The sequence below is a fragment of the Sitophilus oryzae genome, unplaced genomic scaffold (assembly GCF_002938485.1).
Source record: "Sitophilus oryzae breed Bouriz unplaced genomic scaffold, Soryzae_2.0 scaffold_172_pilon_pilon, whole genome shotgun sequence".
NCBI lineage: Eukaryota > Metazoa > Arthropoda > Insecta > Coleoptera > Curculionidae > Sitophilus > Sitophilus oryzae.
Genome location: NW_022146424.1, coordinates 882745 through 899474, shown reverse-complemented (window position 1 = coordinate 899474; position 16730 = coordinate 882745). Strand labels below are relative to the sequence as shown.

At 33.5% G+C, this 16730-nt stretch overlaps 2 protein-coding genes across 2 annotated transcripts in view; both read right to left on the bottom strand.

The window, feature by feature from the left end:
* Window positions 1-96: 96 nt before the first annotated feature.
* On the bottom strand, window positions 97-1528 carry LOC115881532 (probable dimethyladenosine transferase). The gene is made up of 5 exons (XM_030899062.1): window positions 1398-1528; window positions 853-1343; window positions 575-796; window positions 244-371; window positions 97-190 (listed from the first exon to the last, which is right to left on the bottom strand). The coding sequence occupies exons 1-5, from the start codon at window positions 1453-1455 to the stop codon at window positions 148-150; spliced, it is 942 nt and encodes a 313-aa protein (XP_030754922.1). The 5' UTR covers window positions 1456-1528; the 3' UTR covers window positions 97-147.
* Window positions 1529-2363: 835 nt separating this feature from the next.
* The window catches only part of LOC115881660 (netrin receptor UNC5C), a 452006-nt gene continuing 437639 nt past the window's right edge, over window positions 2364-16730 (bottom strand). The window contains exons 8-10 of the mRNA XM_030899233.1: window positions 7917-8063; window positions 5163-5420; window positions 2364-5105 (exon numbers count right to left, since the gene is read on the bottom strand). Of these exons, the coding sequence (XP_030755093.1) occupies window positions 3655-5105; window positions 5163-5420; window positions 7917-8063 (1856 nt within the window). The 3' untranslated portion in view covers window positions 2364-3654. The remainder of the gene's footprint in view (window positions 5106-5162; window positions 5421-7916; window positions 8064-16730) is intronic.

The window sequence follows — 16730 nt, the reverse complement described above, 5'->3', positions numbered from 1 at the left end:
TATATTTATTTGAGTTTCATGTAAAAATTTATTCTTCATTACAGATTTATGTTTAAAAAAAAATAACTTAAAAACATATTTACTTTAAAAACATATATTTTTAAAATATATTATACATTGTTAAATATAAATAATATTTATCTTAAACTAAGCAAAATGTATTCCTTGACTGTTAAATGCATTGAGAAGCCTAAAAAATAAATAAGTAAATATTTAGCTAAAGCATAAAAATTGAAAACTTACATCATAAAATCATCTAGGTCCATAGTCCTGGGTCTTTTGTCAATGAACTTTGATTCAGTCAGTATTTTTTCAACTTTGCTTTTAATATTAAAATCTTCAGGTATATCATCAGAGCGTAACTTTCTTTTCTGGATAGACATACAAAAAATAAATTACATTTTATTGCTTAAAAATGTATAAACATAAATATAATCTAACATTTAAAGTAGGAAATAACAAACTATTGTTATAACTAATACTGTATGATCAAAAAAAAAATAATAATACTTATTTATAATTAATATTAAATTATAATTAACTTCAACTTTATTCAAATAATAATAATACTTACCGTATTATCCAAACTACAGTATAATCTATAATTTTTCTCTAGTGTGGCTAGCACAGAGGTCTGTTTGAACGAACTACCTAAAGTTTTATTTTTTCGAATAAAAGCTATTCTGGTTAAACCATCCCATTCCGAATACTGAATTGGTAGAGGTGGATTTCTGGGTTCTATCCTAACAACTGATGACTCTACCTTAGGAGGAGGTCTAAAATTGTTTTTACCTACCTGTAAAAAAAAATTATCTGTACAGCTTTTAGCAATAAATGAAAAATCTGACTTACTTTCATTATCATATCTACTCTTGCTAAAAGCTGTGTATTCACTGATAACCTACAGTATAATTTGTCCCCAGGTTTGGCTACCAGTCTCTGCGCAAACTCTCTCTGAAACATTAATACTGCACATCGAAAAAACGGTCTGTGCAAAAGCAATTTGAAAACTAAGGGAGACGAAATTTGATAAGGGATATTCGCCACACAAACATTAAAAAAAGGCAGCTCTGTTTTTAAGACATCTCCAACTAGGATTTGTAGTTTGGACTGTAAATGTGTGCCTTGTACTCTTTTCTGTAATTCAGCTACTAATCGGGTATCAATTTCACACGCCACAACTTTCTTAACTTGTTCAAGAAGTTTCACCGTCATGTTACCAGTACCTGGACCTATTTCTAGAACGGTATCTGTGGGTCTCAATGCTGATTTTTCAACCATAGCCGTTATAATCATGGGGTTTTTGAGAATGTGTTGCCCAAAGTCCTTATTGAACATAATACCTTAAATTTAATTCGATATTATCTTAAGTATAAATTGATTTTTATAATGTTTACCTTGTTTAGATACTTCATTGTGTATTCGACTCTTTTTTTCAGACTTAACTTTAGGCATGTTTATAAAATATTACTTATTTTAAATAAAATTTAGAAAACACTCCGTTCACGTTTGTTATGGTTAAAAAAGTGAGGTTAAAATTGTAATACCGAGTCTATCGAGTACAGATTACTTTCCTTTATATGATGAGTTGAATTTCAGTAAGTGTTGTATAGAGGGCTCTGACTGTAAAAAAAAGATTTCTTTTCGAGAATATAAAAGTGTTTGGAATATTTTACAGAGATGGCGCGGAAGTTAAAAAATTAAAGTTTTCTGCGATAGTTTAGTATAGTGTCCAACTCATAGAGGGCGCTGTCTAATTTAATTTGCGTTAGGCAACTCTATATTCATTTTCAATATATTTAAAATATTCATTGAAAATATTAAAATTATGATATTTTGATAACCAGTGCGCTTAAAAAATATATCAGAAAACTGTAGAAAATAGTATTTTATTATTTTATATATTGGTAATTATCCTGCAGTGGTACTTATTGAATTTGTTGGTGGTATGAACAAAATAAAACTCTTTGTAAAAATGTTAATATAATATATTGACCATTTATGTACATTGCATTTTATGTCTAAATTTAAATATTATCATTACATATTTCAACGATAAATTGCTTATCTAATCGCTAGGAATACGGTTTCTTTGTACAAAACATCTCTAAAATATCTATAGAAAACTACTTTTGATTTTCTGTATAAAATTCTACCTTGTATACATAAATATTTTTGACCATCCATTCATACAGCTTTTACAGCAACGCTACTAGTTTACATGTGCCTATTAACAAGTGTATGAATAAACATATTTTTTCATAATTTTAAATTATATTCTTCAATTTTACTTCTGGTTTTTTGGCTAAACTAAATCAATAATTGCACGAAAAGTTCTTATTTTTTTGTCAGAAAGACATCAACATTTTTTTATTAACAACCAATATTTTTAAATAACTACAATAATTTTGTTTTTAAGAAATGAGATTACCAATGGTCCTTTTTACATAAATAGGGTAAAAGTACATACTTTTTTAATTTATGGATAATCTGGCAAGCTTGGGTATAGTCGAAATATTTTCATAGAAGAACACCAAATAATATTCAAAAATTTGCATCAGACTGGCCACTTGAATACATTTGGCTTATTTTTCTTATCACATAATCACTAATCAATATAACAAGAAAACAGTAGGATAAATGTTTGCCAAATTAGCCATATACAAAGGTTTCCAGATTTTGAGTCATATTTTACATGTCCAGGACAAGAAATACTATTAAATTTCAAGCATTAGGTTTATACTGATACACAGACTAATTTATAGATATATAAGCGATAACAAATTAAACTTTTAGTTATGTAATCGAGGGAGTGATTTTTAAATTCATTATTGCAAACTATGGACATATTCGGCGCCGGGCTGATTAACTGGAATTTAAATTTCCCGCTGGGGATTCAGGTGGTAGCTCTGCTTTAAAAAATGTCAATTTGCCACATTTATTTATTTATTTCCTGACATTATGTCATTCGTTTTGACATTTTAGTTTTGTATTACGAGTTTTTGCTTTAAATGAATCGTGTTGGGATACTTTAAGCTTAAAATTTTTTACTAGCAGACCTTTCAGTCGAACATTGTTCTTTTTAGAACCTCTTTTAGTCCGAAGCGTACAAAATAGTTTAATAGCCATTGCAAAAAACTCATCGCAACCTTATTAGAATATTTTGAACGGGAAAGTGCTGATAAGGAGGTGACTTTTGTTAATGTAAATAATAACTGTTTATACATATATTTATAATTAGTTTATTTTTGTTTCTTAAAATATTTTAATTAAAAAAAAAAATTTGTAACAATGGGCAACGCTGTGCCGGTTAAGCTTAACCACGCGGCTAAAAGTTTATTTGGCATGATCTATAAGTTAGTTTGTGGTTTATAGAATAGCCCTGATTAGGTTACTGACTGTCTATGCTATTTATTTTTAACCTTAAGTATAGTCGACATAAGGTCGAAAATAAACTGGATAAAGGTGTACTGGTTGCACCATGGTGACACTAATCGAACTAACTGAGGATCTGGGACTGGGAAAACGAAGTACTGACATCCACATACAGCACTGCTAGATCGACATACTCCTGCTTATATTACATCATATTTACACCACTCAAACTCTGGATCTACCCTACAGTTCATGTACAAATAAAAACAAGGTGTGGATTTACAACCAGTTGGGTCCCAAACAATTTTCTAGAATATTTACAGCGTCATACCGTTCCATTTCGGTGAATATCTGTGTTAGTTCCGTTAAGGCGTTACTGGTCCTGTTTCTAGATTCCCACAGATCCAGAATACAGTCCGTAGGAGACGGTTTTGTAGCGAAAAAGTTGATGTACCTGTCAACGTTCAGAGCGTTGGCCAGCATTCTCCAGTCATTGCCACGTTGAGTTGGAGTATCCAGACAATGGCAAAGTTGCTTTCTAATTTGTTTGCTTAATCTAAAAGTAAAATCGTCACATGTAGACACACCTCGGTCAGTAACAATGAGGTTTTTGGCTATTTTAGTTCCACCATCGTCAAACGTAAGGGTTTTGGCACTTTTGTAGTCCGACGATTTTTTCGAATCGTTTGAGCGACTGGTTTCACTATGAATCGAGATTTTTGGCACTAATTCGTTGCTGTATTTCGCAGAAGAGGACGTTTTTAAATCCGAAGCATCATCTCTGCAGGTTATATCAAAAGTCTGCTGGTAATCGAACCCTTTCTGGTTAACCCTGAGCTTGAAGTTCAAGTTCCGACTCACCTCGTACGATTCCAGCGTGAAGCTACAGTGCAAGCTGTTGCTGTTCGCTTGCCAGACGTGAGCAAACGGGATTTCCTGGTAGCTAGAGCCGGGTTTAGCTTGCCAACCCTCGCTGACTGAGTCTAGGTTTAAGCACAAAGCGTTGCCGCCATCTTGGAAGGTTATTGAACGCGGTTCGACGAGTAGGTAACCTCCAAGGCGTTTTTCTTGGCCGAATACTGTCTCCATGGAGCTTTCGGTGTCCTCCAAGATGTAGACTCTGACGCAGTAGTCTACGGTCGTTTGGAAACAGAGTTTGGGTGCGAACACTGCCAGTTTCAGTCTTTTGGTAGCATTCCCGTTGGTCGACCTACCCACTATAACAAACCTGGATAAGCATTCTGTAACTAGATAGGCTGAGTCGTTGTCAAGCTGACAGAAAACGTTAGTGTTTATAGTTTCTTGTCCCAAAGTTACAGCGTTTTGCCACTGTGAATCGCTGCAATCGCTTTGAAGAACCGAAATGGACCAGTTATTTCTCGAAAGTTCAGCACAATGAGGTACTTTTAAGACAACTGCTTTGTTCAAAGATACGTTAGGTCCGCAGGAAACTACGGGGCTAAGTTGAGTCAGGTGTTCAGCTAGTTTAGGCCTGAAACAGTCTTCGTTGAGGATTGACAGGAAGATTTCCTGCTTTCTGCTTCTGGATACGGAACCTTCGGGAACCAGGAGGTTGACGCCTGATTCAGAAAGGTTCAGGAAGGCTCCGGTGTGGGTGACTGTGGCGCTGGTGTAGTTTCCGCTGGTGGTGGGGGTTACTGCATAAGCTGCTGGTAGTGCGGAGAGGGGCAGGGTGACTTGCTCGGTGGCTACGTCGTATGTGGAATCAGCTGAAAAAGTAACAAAAATGTGAATACAATATTTAGATATACAGAAAAGCTACTTACAATTGTTGGTACAGCCACTCATCTGACTGCGCTTGCCGCTAGATGACTCGAGCGTGGAGCTGGTCGCCGGCGACATCTGTATGTCGGACGCGGAGGCCAGATGCGGCACGTCATAGTGGTGTTCCGAGACGGAGCGGGTGACGGAGGTGGCCGGGGTGGTGTACGGGTACTCGTAGCAGGCGGCCACCGTTTGCGTCAGGTCCGGCTGCAAGCTCAGCGACTTCTTGTCCTGTTCGGGAAAAAATTCTGGATGGTAGTCTGGAAAATACGGGTCGGCGTTGTTGGTTTTGGTTTGCGATAATGGTTAATAGTAAAATGGGGACTGTGGGAGTACAACAACCGTAAATAATAAGTTGGGAAAAGACTACACATATATAATTTGGTTCGTGGTAATTAGTTTAGGAGAAAATAAAATTCATGTGATTTAAAGGCGGTGCGAGGGTCGGACAGAACATGTGGCATCATAAAAGACTAAAAAGAGTATTTTTAAGATAGATAGTAAGATTTAGATTTTTAGAATATTTTTGTTGTTGGCAGAGACTTGTTGTGTGATGTCTCTGCGTTATTGTATTCTCAAGTTAAAGTTGTAAAAATTAATGTATTTACTTGTTCGGTTTAAATATACATTTTTGTAATCCAACGAGTATCGAGTGTCTTGATTTAGTTCCAAAAAATATACCCGAACATACCAGAGGGTACTTTCATGTCACTAAACCGAATTTTAAAGGTTATTAAATAGAAGCAATCTTACATTGAAACCGCACTTTTCACGTTATTTTTACAGGCAAAATAATGCAACAAACGTAGCAGCATCTCTTGAGTGAAAAGAGATGTATACATCTGGTTGTTTTCTCTGATATGAATCTACGAAATTGTGATGTACTGTTTTTTTACAATTTTACTAGAATCACCAAAAATGACAGATGGCGTAGTTGTAAAATTGGGAACCTGTCGTTAATTGGATCACTGACTATAGCAATGTGTTGAATGGGATGGTTATACGCACCAGTTTGATTATGTGTGTGTAAAAAAACAAGCAATAAGCAATATGCTTTGGGTAAATGTAATTTATCATTGCACTTGGCAAATCACAAACCTTAAAAAAATAAAAAAAAACTCTTTCTGTATTTAGAAAAGATAAATCTTGGAAATGTAATTAATTTATTTTCACGCCTGCTGGAAACTTCATTACCGATCCCTCTATAGATAAAAATATTAAAATTTCTTGCTGGACAGACAGAAACACACACACTCGAAAGCAGCCGTTACAAATTTGCGTACACAGGGTGGTGGCGCACTTTAATTACGATCTCTATCTAGATCCACGTAAACGTCAACTTGGAGACTATTCATGTCGATTTTATGTAAAGTACAATGTAGCGATTAAATCATTTTACATGGTTCCTTGATTATTTATCGTCGAAATTATTCCGACGTAACAGCTGTAGAATGCTAATTTCGGGTCGTAAACTAGACTCAATATTATTTCGCTTGGGATAATATCGTAGTAGTACGAGCACGGTTTACATACTGAACAACTGCCGAAAAAGATAATTTAGAAGATATAAATTATATATTTGGCTAAAGTTACATGTAAAAGATATACGGAGCGATCAATGATTGAAATGATTGGTAAAGTGATTGGTGCTGATGCTAAACTATATCAATTCATTGACGACGTTATTTTAGATATACTATATGTTCTTGAAAATTTACAAGTTTTGGCTTTGATATACAGGGTGTCCCAGGCTGAGCGCGCATTAGAAGTTTCTAGAGTATTACAATATCTAGATAAGGGATTTTTTGCACATTATTGTTTTACAACGAGATCTGTCGATTAAAAATATTTTCAATATGACGGCACTTCCGGAAATACCGGAAGTTGACAACAACTTTCTTATTTTAAATGGATGCCCCCATTTTTTAATACATTCTTAAGTTCTCTGTAAAATTTTATGAATTTTGATATCAAACACTCTATACCTAACATTAACCGTTTTTGAGAAAAAAAAATATTTAAAATTTTAGGACGAGAACAACTGCCTGTCAAAAATATGTGTATAGTCTAAATGTCAAATTTAATGATTACCACAGCCACTGTGTCATAAAGAGAAGACATGTGGCTATCGATTTTAGAAATTAAATTGTTCGAATGTCATATAATAATGGTCGCAGCTGTTATGGAATTGATTGATTAAAAAATAATCATAAATCATTTTTTTCAAACGGAAACCCACTTTTTTATTTCACTACTGAAAAGCCTTTGCAATTCGTTACTTTTTGATTCTACACGTTCCTATATACCGTATGATCGAAAAAAAATGGCGTCCAGTTGGCTTGGAAATGACGATCGATGACATTTCCAATATAATTTTACATATAAAATGACAGCGATCTTCATTCCATAGACGTCGTTTTTATTCGATCATACGGTACCTAAAATAAATCTTTTTTTAAGTTATTTAAAGCGTATATTTTTATTGATTTTAACGAGTAGGCCTATGACTATAAACGCCAAGTGAAAAAACAATAGATCTGGCCATGTCATATTGTGACACTTTGTTCAAAAAGCAATATGTTATCGATCCATGCCTACTTTGCACTGTTTTTTTTATAATACCTGGCACCCTTGACCTGGGACACCCTATATAGCGGAGAAATCTTATTGCGTAGACTGTAGACAAATGATCAGGGAGGACTGGGTTAAAAAAATAATTCTAAAATTAAAAAAAAATCGTCCAATTTAATACTCACCACTGGCGGCCATGTTGTACAAACTCTGGTGCTGTCCCTTCTTCCTGTACAGTCGTATAACGAAAAAGGACAGCAGGCAGACCATAAATATGGCAACGGTGAGACCGATGTATAGCAATATGTCATTTTGAGTGTTTTGAATGTTGGCTGAAACAAAAAAAAAACAAGGGGCTGTTAAAAACACAGGAAAAAAGAATAGGTGTGTAATAAAGCTTAATACGACAGCAATTTTCAGAGGGGTGAAAGATAAATATGTTTATTTATTCTATTTCATGTGCTGTCAAGTTAATGCTAGTTCAACTGCAACTGTAGACTTACAAATGATGATTATTTAAATATAATTAATTAAAAACTAGTACTGTATATGTTATAAATCCGGCAAATCAAAAAATATGTAGTACCAAATAAAAAATAACAGACAGGTTAACAGTGAAGAGTTAACTGTTAACTGTTAATCTTGTGACACCAATCGAAAGTTATCATAAACGAATAACAGGTTATAGTTGTTACTGGTTATACCTGTGAATAAATTCACAAGTATAATAACTTTATTTCGACTCTATTGTAAAATGTAAACTAAACGAAACGATTTTGAAGCTCTGTGTCAACAAACAAATATAATTCCTCTAGGTCTACTTATTTCTTTAAAGTTGGAACTTTTTAACTATCTACAGAAACTGAGACTAATTTAAGCCTTCACTAAATACTCCAGAGAGGGCCATAGATTTTTACACTTAAATTACCATTTAATGCCTTATATATTAGGGACCATTTGTGGTCATAAAAAGCCGTTAAAAAAACGACATTAACAAGAAAGAATGGGAGAACAAAAAAAAAAGAAAAAAATTCCCTCCGATATGTGGCGTGAAAAGAGGAAATGGAAAAATTTAACTCCACGTAATAAATAGGGGGCGTTTTAAAAATTCTGCCCCGTAAATTTAGGGGATTTGAAAGAATTAGGGCCTTAAAAAATGGATAACATTAGTAACACAAGTATTTATATCTTGTTTTGCATATTCTTGTTTTAGTTATGATTATGGAAGGGATGGGAAAAGCTTAGCGAGCGAGGTTTTGTATCATTTAAGGGCTTAATCGAGCATTTTGAGGGATCAGAGTATTTTTCTTTGCAAAAATGCTTTTATATTTTTTTGTTGTTATACAGGGTGTCCCAGAAATAAGTGCAAGTAATTTAAGGGGTGGTAGATCTCGATAAAAGAAACATATGTTTTCTCTTTATCGTTTTTCAAATAAGTCCAAAATAACGGAGATTTTTTACTTTGAAAATTTCCAAAAAAAACAAAAAATGATTTTTTGCTCAAATTTTGAGAACCACTCAATCTTTTCTGGATTTTCTTTGTTGTACATTTAGTCTACTAGCTATGTTGCCATATTATCAAGAAATTATGTTTTTTAACTAAAAACTAAAATAAATTTCAAAAAAATTTTGTTTTGAGTTGAAATTAAAGGTTAGAATGATGCTTTAACTCATTCTTAGTTAAAAAAGCACACTTCTTTAATTAAGTAGGAATTTCTTTCTCTAGCATTTCTCTCTCCTGTCAAAAACGCTGAAAGATACGATCTGAGTCACACCTGGCTCCTCTGTTTATAAAGCACAACAAAAGACAAACTAATTACATATATAACGGTCTCGAAAAGGGACTCTCCAAGTCGTGTCACGTAGTTTGCCTCCTCATCTGTATTCGCCGCCAGGGACAATTTCCCAGAGTTAAGAGTGCCGCCGTTTTTCTCGCCCCTGGAGGAAATACGGCATCTTTTCAGGACAGGGAAATCTTTTACGCACGCACGCCGGCGAACTTATCGATGAAAAGCGCACACGTGTTGATCGTTCCGCGGATTTAGCTTGATTTTTCCGCTTTCCCAAGTGTCGTCGAAGCTTGTTAGCGTTCCAAGATCAAAGAGAAATGTGGGAGGAACTTCCTAGAATTGTGACGTTATTATAATATTACTATTTTCGAGAATATACAGGCTGCAATAAGACATTTCTAAATATGTCTTAAGTCAAATTCAACATAAACTTCAAATGATTTATGTTTTAAATCTGCGACTTAAAACATAAAATGTGTTTTGATCACTATGTATATATCCATGGCATAAGCTAAGAGCTGGAGGATTTTAAGGTACTCTTCAATATATTCGAGATAAATTTCTTTCGTTCGTCTTCTGGGCTACATAAAAGAGTCGGGGATTCACTTGAAAGACAACAGACTCTCTACGACTCTCTACGACAACAGACAACAGACTCTCTACAACTCACTACGCACGCGTAACACGACAAATGTTCAAAACCGGTTCCGAAAAACTAACGTTTGATTTGCTAGCGGTATTATTGAGCATTGTTTTTTATTCTGCTGCTTAGCTGCCGCCTAATAGTTCTTAATGACTAAGGTTGTAGGACTTAAGTCATTAAAATGGTTTAAATCAAAAAAAGATTTAAAGAAAAAAAATTTGGCAGCATATTCTGCAGATAAAAATAACTAAAAAAGTTCGTATAAATTTATGTCAATTTTTGATGAAAATATTTGGATGAAAATTGGTGTGTGGGAGTTTTTTAACAAGAGAAAAAATGCCTTCATATGACTGGATAAAAAAAACTACAATAATTATTGTGCATACAAAATAATATTTTCGTGTTTAAATTATTCTTACAATTTTCTTTATATTATTAGAGGAACAAAACAAAAAACAAAAACGGAATAAAAAGTATAGACAAGACAATAGTGAAGCCTTTATTTTCCTTTTCCGAACATGATTTGCGAGATCTCTTGGAGAACACAATGGACGCATTGAGCGCACCGCCAATTTATAAGCTCAAAGTGAAGTTACTTTGAAGGAGGTCATTGTTAGCGATACAAACGACTTAAATTGATCTTTGCAGAAATACATATTCGTTATTTGCATTATTGTAAAGGTAACAATATTTTATATATTTTCAAGAAATATTTTCGACAAATAAATGTGAACTGAAAAATTGTAAAGGGAATAGTATTTTGTGAAATAAAATGTACGTCCTGTTAATTGGGGATATGATAAAAATGCGATGCAAAAATATGATATACAGGGTGTCTCAGAAATAAGTGCAAGTATGGTTGGTATAGTTCCACCACAGAAACACATAACACGCCCATGAGGCTTTTTTGTGAAAAAAATGTTCTATTTTTCTTGACAGTTTCCGGAAAATGTTGAAAAACTTTTGAGTGCCACTGTTCATTCTCCTCAAATTTGATTACGGCGCATGTAGATAATGCAATGTTGCCAGCGCTTATGTTACTCATATTCTGCATGTTTATAAGTTCACAGTAATTTAAACTACCTACATAGAATGATATGTATAAGAAAGGTATATTTTAAGTTAAATTACATTTCTTTATACCGTATGATCGAAAAAAAAACGCAAAGACTGATGTAAATGACAATCGATGATAATTTTAGCGAGGTCAATATCTAGGACTGTGATATGGTCAATATCCAGACAAAATTGACATAAAACATATCGCAAATAAACTATCGTCGCAAACTAACTATCGTAAGATTAAAAAATATAGATAGAACGTTTCCAGGCACACAAATCTTTTTCCAAAAAATTGTTTCTTTTTCTCGAGTTTTAAATTACACCATTTAAAAATCATTTTTACTCAATATACAGTACAATATACAATCAACAAATTACAATCTTCTTAAAACCAACTGACAGTAAGCACCACTAAAAAATAAAGAGAGACAGGTTAAGTAAATGACGTTTAGGGCTTGGCATCGCCAAAATTATCATCGATTGTTATTCTCCAGCCGCCTTTAACAACGTTTTTTTCAATCGTATGTTTTCTCACCCCTATAACTTTTTTATTTTTTCAAATAAAAAACGAGATTTGGTATGTTAGTATATGACATAAGTTAGGATTGTTTGACGTATTCAATTCTTTTCGGCCACTTCCTGTTTCACCGGAAATGTCTACAACTTTTGATTTTCAAATGGCCTCCTCGGTATTTTTTTACTTTATTCGATAAAAAATATCACTCTAAATAGAATGACATATCATATGTCAACTTTTGACATTTTCGCTTAAAATTAAATGGTATATTCCAATTTAGAGTGCCATGGCTATGTTAAAAACGCTAATTTTTTAATCAAGGAGCCTTGGAAAAACAGATTTGACCATTTAATGTTCTTCACATCTTGTCCTGGCCGGTTAAAAGATGCCCGAATTGTTTTTTTTAATCATATCTCAATTATTTTAAATGGAACAAGGGTGGTTCATTAGCATATTTGGAAAAAGCATTTTTTTACGAATAATTTGGTACCACACACTGGGTATTTCGAGTCAAATTGTCGTTATGAACCGGATGTTAAAATCATTTCAAATCAACCACATGCGAAAGTGTCAAAAGTTGACATATGTCATTCTATTTAGAGTGTCATCTTCTATCGAATAAAGTAAAAAATAGCGAGGGTGTCATTTAAAAATCAAAAGTTGTAGTTATTTCCGGTGAAACAGGAAGTGACAAAAAGCAATTGATTACGTCAATCAATCTTAATTTATGACATTAACATACCGAATCTGTTTTTTTTTATCGGAAAAAATAAAAAAGTTATATAGGTGAGCTACTTTTGAGACGCACCCGATATTTTAAAAAATATATGTAGTATTTCAATAATTGACAACATAAGGTTTTCGTAAAGCAAAAATACCGCATGGCGTCTTCTCCACGTAAATAGAAGAATGAAAATTTTTAGGATATAAACGGTTATTTTACTTGAACTGTCATTATGTCATTTGTCAAAATAATGCCTACCTTATTACCGCCATATCGTTTCCAATATGAAACAAACACACGCTATGAATTTGATGAAAACCTAATTTAGTATTTTTCTTTTATTTATTTTTTTATATCTAACAATGGCAAAAAGAACAGAACAAACCGAAATGTTAATTCCTCGTAGCGATACACAGTCCAAAACAATGAAACGTTGCTAAATCAGTGGAAAAACACGAAGAACGGAGGAAATTCGTGCAGAGCCGCGGGCTACCTCTCCCTAGGGAAATGACTGGCGGAAGAAAATTTCTGGTAACATTTGCCATTTCCACTTGGCGTACAGGTTGCTGTGTTTATTCGGGAAAATCCAATAACTAAACCGGATTGCCATCGAGACCCGGTTTTTAGGGGTGAAATATAAGCTAATCCCGTTTCGGGGGCCGCTCGAAGACATTTGTTTCAATCAAAAGGAGAAATATAGGTGAATCCCGTTACTGCGAGGGGATTTTCGGTGTTTTGTTTTTCTTTTTTTCGTTCTGTCCTTTTTAAGCAAATAAAGATAACGAGATTTGTAAAGTTTTAAAAGTGACACAGATATAGTCTATAAAATGAATAACTTTGAATTTTGACAGTTATTTTTTAGCAACATGGCAAATATAAAATCCCTCTGTCAAAAAAGTTACTGACATTCTTTAAACTGAGTGCCTGAACGAATCAGATAGGTAACTCTTTTTACTTTCGTGAAATAGAAAAGGAAAATAATAAAACAAGTTCATCCTCTTCTGGCAAAAATCAACACAAAATGTCATAATTGCCAAAAGTAAAATGTCATCAGCTTTTGACATTTCTAAATATCAGACCAATGCCGTCTCTAATAGAATAGCCTCGGAGCGAGATTGATGATTATGTATTTTAAAAATGATATAGTTTACATGAAATATACATAATATACAGCTAATAAATACAATACATATACCTATTTATAGTAATAAATACTTTACAGTTGAGGGTTGGAACCTTTGGTGTTACACAGCAAAATAAAAACACTAAATCACCACAATACACCAAAACACTTTTACACTGGACGCGCGTTTCGCTAACCATGTTAGCATCATCAGCAGATGATTATAAACTAAAGTACAATCTACAAGTTGAGCGTTTATATACTCGCTCAGTGGGCACCGAGTGGGCGTGGCAAAATCTAGCCAACCGAGTCAGAGCCGACTGAGCGTAACAGTTAGATTTCCGCCACTAGAGCAGTAGGAACAAAGAACTTGAAGGAATTGGACCGCTGTCTCTGTTCATACTATCTTTACATTTATTGCATCAGAATTAATAAATGAGAGAATATTGGGCCTGTTTGTCTCTTAATAATATCTGACCCTCTGTGACTAACATATTTATTTATTTTATAGAACTGGTACATAGCTTCCAACTTCCAAGTTAAAACGCTAACGTTTATTTTTCAATAAATTGTACGAGACATATCAGTTGTTTTCTTGACCACATAAATCTCAAACGAACGTATCGGGCAAATATTTTTCCAGGGTCCACACATACACACACAACGTCGAACAATAAGCAAAAACAAACAACTTTCCAACATAGTCGAGAAAGAAAGTCGAATAAAGTTTTCTTTAGTTCCGCTCGCAGTCATTGTTTTTCCAGCTTTTCTATCCATTTTCAACTGGTACATGTCTTAAAAGACCTTTTCGAGCGATATAATTTGATCAAGTGAAAAACGAAAGAAGTTTCTTATCAGCCCCGAGTCAATTTCGAATAAATTTCTGGTTTTAGTCGTTCTAGCGCAGCGCAAACTTCGGAAAATAAGTAAAAGAACGGGTGTTTTATTGTATTCTAAGATGCCGTTGTCGATAAAATTGATAGATATAAGCAAAAGAAAAAGAAACGGCTTAAAATATTTCAGTTCAGACAATTCTTTTTTATTGTATAGTGATCTCCTACTTATTCAAACTTAATTTTATTTCCTTTCTAATAAAGTTTACTCCAGCCTAAACAATCATCGTTCTACAGCAACAATTTTCTGTGATTTTTCTAAGGCGTTCGATTGTGTAAATCATAAGATCCTAATTAATAAACTGCAGCACTATGGGTTCAGGGGATCATCTCTCGAATGGTTTAAGTCGTATCTGAGCAACAGAAGTCAACTTGTGAGGGTGGATACCACGTTGTCTTCTAGCAAGCCAATAGAATGTGGAGTACCACAAGGCTCAGTACTAGGCCCTATTTTGTTTCTTCTTTTTATTAACGATATTGCTAACATAAACATCAGTGGCAAGATATGTCTTTTTGCGGACGACACTAGCTTCACTTGCCGCAATAAGGACATCGCGGCACTTCATAGGATTATATTAAATGACTTAAACACCATTAAATCTTGGTGCGATTCGAACCTCCTGGGTTGCAACATTTCTAAAACTAAAGCTTTGTCGTATAAAAACTCGCTGCAGCCTTTTATGCAGCCAACACCACCATTGATGTCGTAAAATCTGTAAAATTCTTGGGGCTTGTTGTGGACAATTCTCTGAAATGGGACATACATATCGAAGCTTTGTCGAAAAAATTAAGCTCTGCCTGTTTTGCATTAAGGTCTGTTTCTAAGGAGCTTAACTTGTCAGTGGCTAGAACTGTTTATTATGCACTTTTTGAGTCGCACCTCAGGTATGCCCTTCCATTCTGGGGTACGTGTTGTGCGACTCAATTTGACCGCATTTTCAAGCTCCAGAAGAGAGCTGTTCGATAATCACTGGGACTAAACAGCAGAACTCATTGCCGAGATTTTTTTAAAGAATTAAAAATATTGAATCCTCCTTCCTTATTTATATTTGAATTTGTTTGCCTAATACGTAAACATGTATCAGCTTCTCAAGAAAGGCCATCTCACACTTATCCACTCAGGAACGCAGAGCAAGATCTTTATCTACCTACCCCACGCTCAGAGTTAGTTAAAAGTTCAATATTATACAACTCCAAAAAAAATGCACAATCACCTGCCATCTGAAATCAAATCCATAACATAATTTTTTTCATTTCGCAAAGCATTGAACTCTTATTTACTAGACAAGGCTTTCTACGCCGTAAATGAATTATATTTTGAAAATCGAATTTGATCTTGTAAACACTGGTCTAATGTTTGCTATTGCTATATTTACTAATGACATCGAAATACATTTATTTAGAGGTCATTGATATTTACTATAAAGTAACTAAATATTTTTGAATATTATTTTTATTTTTTTGTTCTTTGACATTGTAAACATTTATAAATGTTTATTTTAAACAATAACACTGACAATATTATTTGTATAATGTTTTGTATTATCTTTTGTTTGTTTGTTTGTGTACCTTGTTTGTTTACTTTGTTTGTTTAGTTTACCTTTGTCTACAAATTGAAAATTTTTTTGACAATAAAGGCATTTATTTATTTATTTATTTGAAGAGTTTTATTTCAAAAACTTTCTAGTAGTAATGAATAACGAGCCATTTCAAGCATTTTATTTTATTGACATAAAACTCTACATCAAAACACTTTAACCCTTCAGTACTCAAGTGTATAAGAAAAAAAATAGTAAAAAAGAAATTTTGGACCGTTATAAAATATTAAAGTCATTATATCTAAATAGTTATGAACAGTCATAAAGGTTTGGTCTAGGAAACCATTATTTATACTGAACATATATTATTAAACAATATGACGGTCATAAAACTAGGTTATTCTGTTTTACGACAGGGGAATATTATTATTGGTTTGAAAGAGCGCGTAGATTTCGTAAAAGCTTTTTTATGTCCTAAATGTCAATGCATATTATTTTAATAACAGAATAGATCGTTTAATGATACTTTTAGTTTATTTGTATGTATGTTAGCATTACTATTTTCGTTAGGTATAGCATTTTTTATCAAACAAAATATTTTCTCTGTTAAATGAGAATAATTTTAGAATAATTTAAGCGAAAATAAGTAAATTACCATAGATTTAGGAAGAACAGATATCACATTATGCATTTTAACCCGATCAAACAT

What these genes read in the sequence shown, in the direction of transcription:
- LOC115881532 (XM_030899062.1), bottom strand. Translation starts at nt 1,455, where the DNA reads ATGCCTAAAGTTAAGTCTGAAAAAAAGAGTCGAATACACAATGAAGTA. An exon ending in ACTGTAGTTTGGATAATACG is followed by an intron (nt 372 to 574) that starts GTAAGTATTATT and finishes ATGTCTATCCAG; the next exon opens with AAAAGAAAGTTACGCTCTGA. An exon ending in GACCTAGATGATTTTATGAT is followed by an intron (nt 191 to 243) that starts GTAAGTTTTCAA and finishes TTTATTTTTTAG; the next exon opens with GCTTCTCAATGCATTTAACA.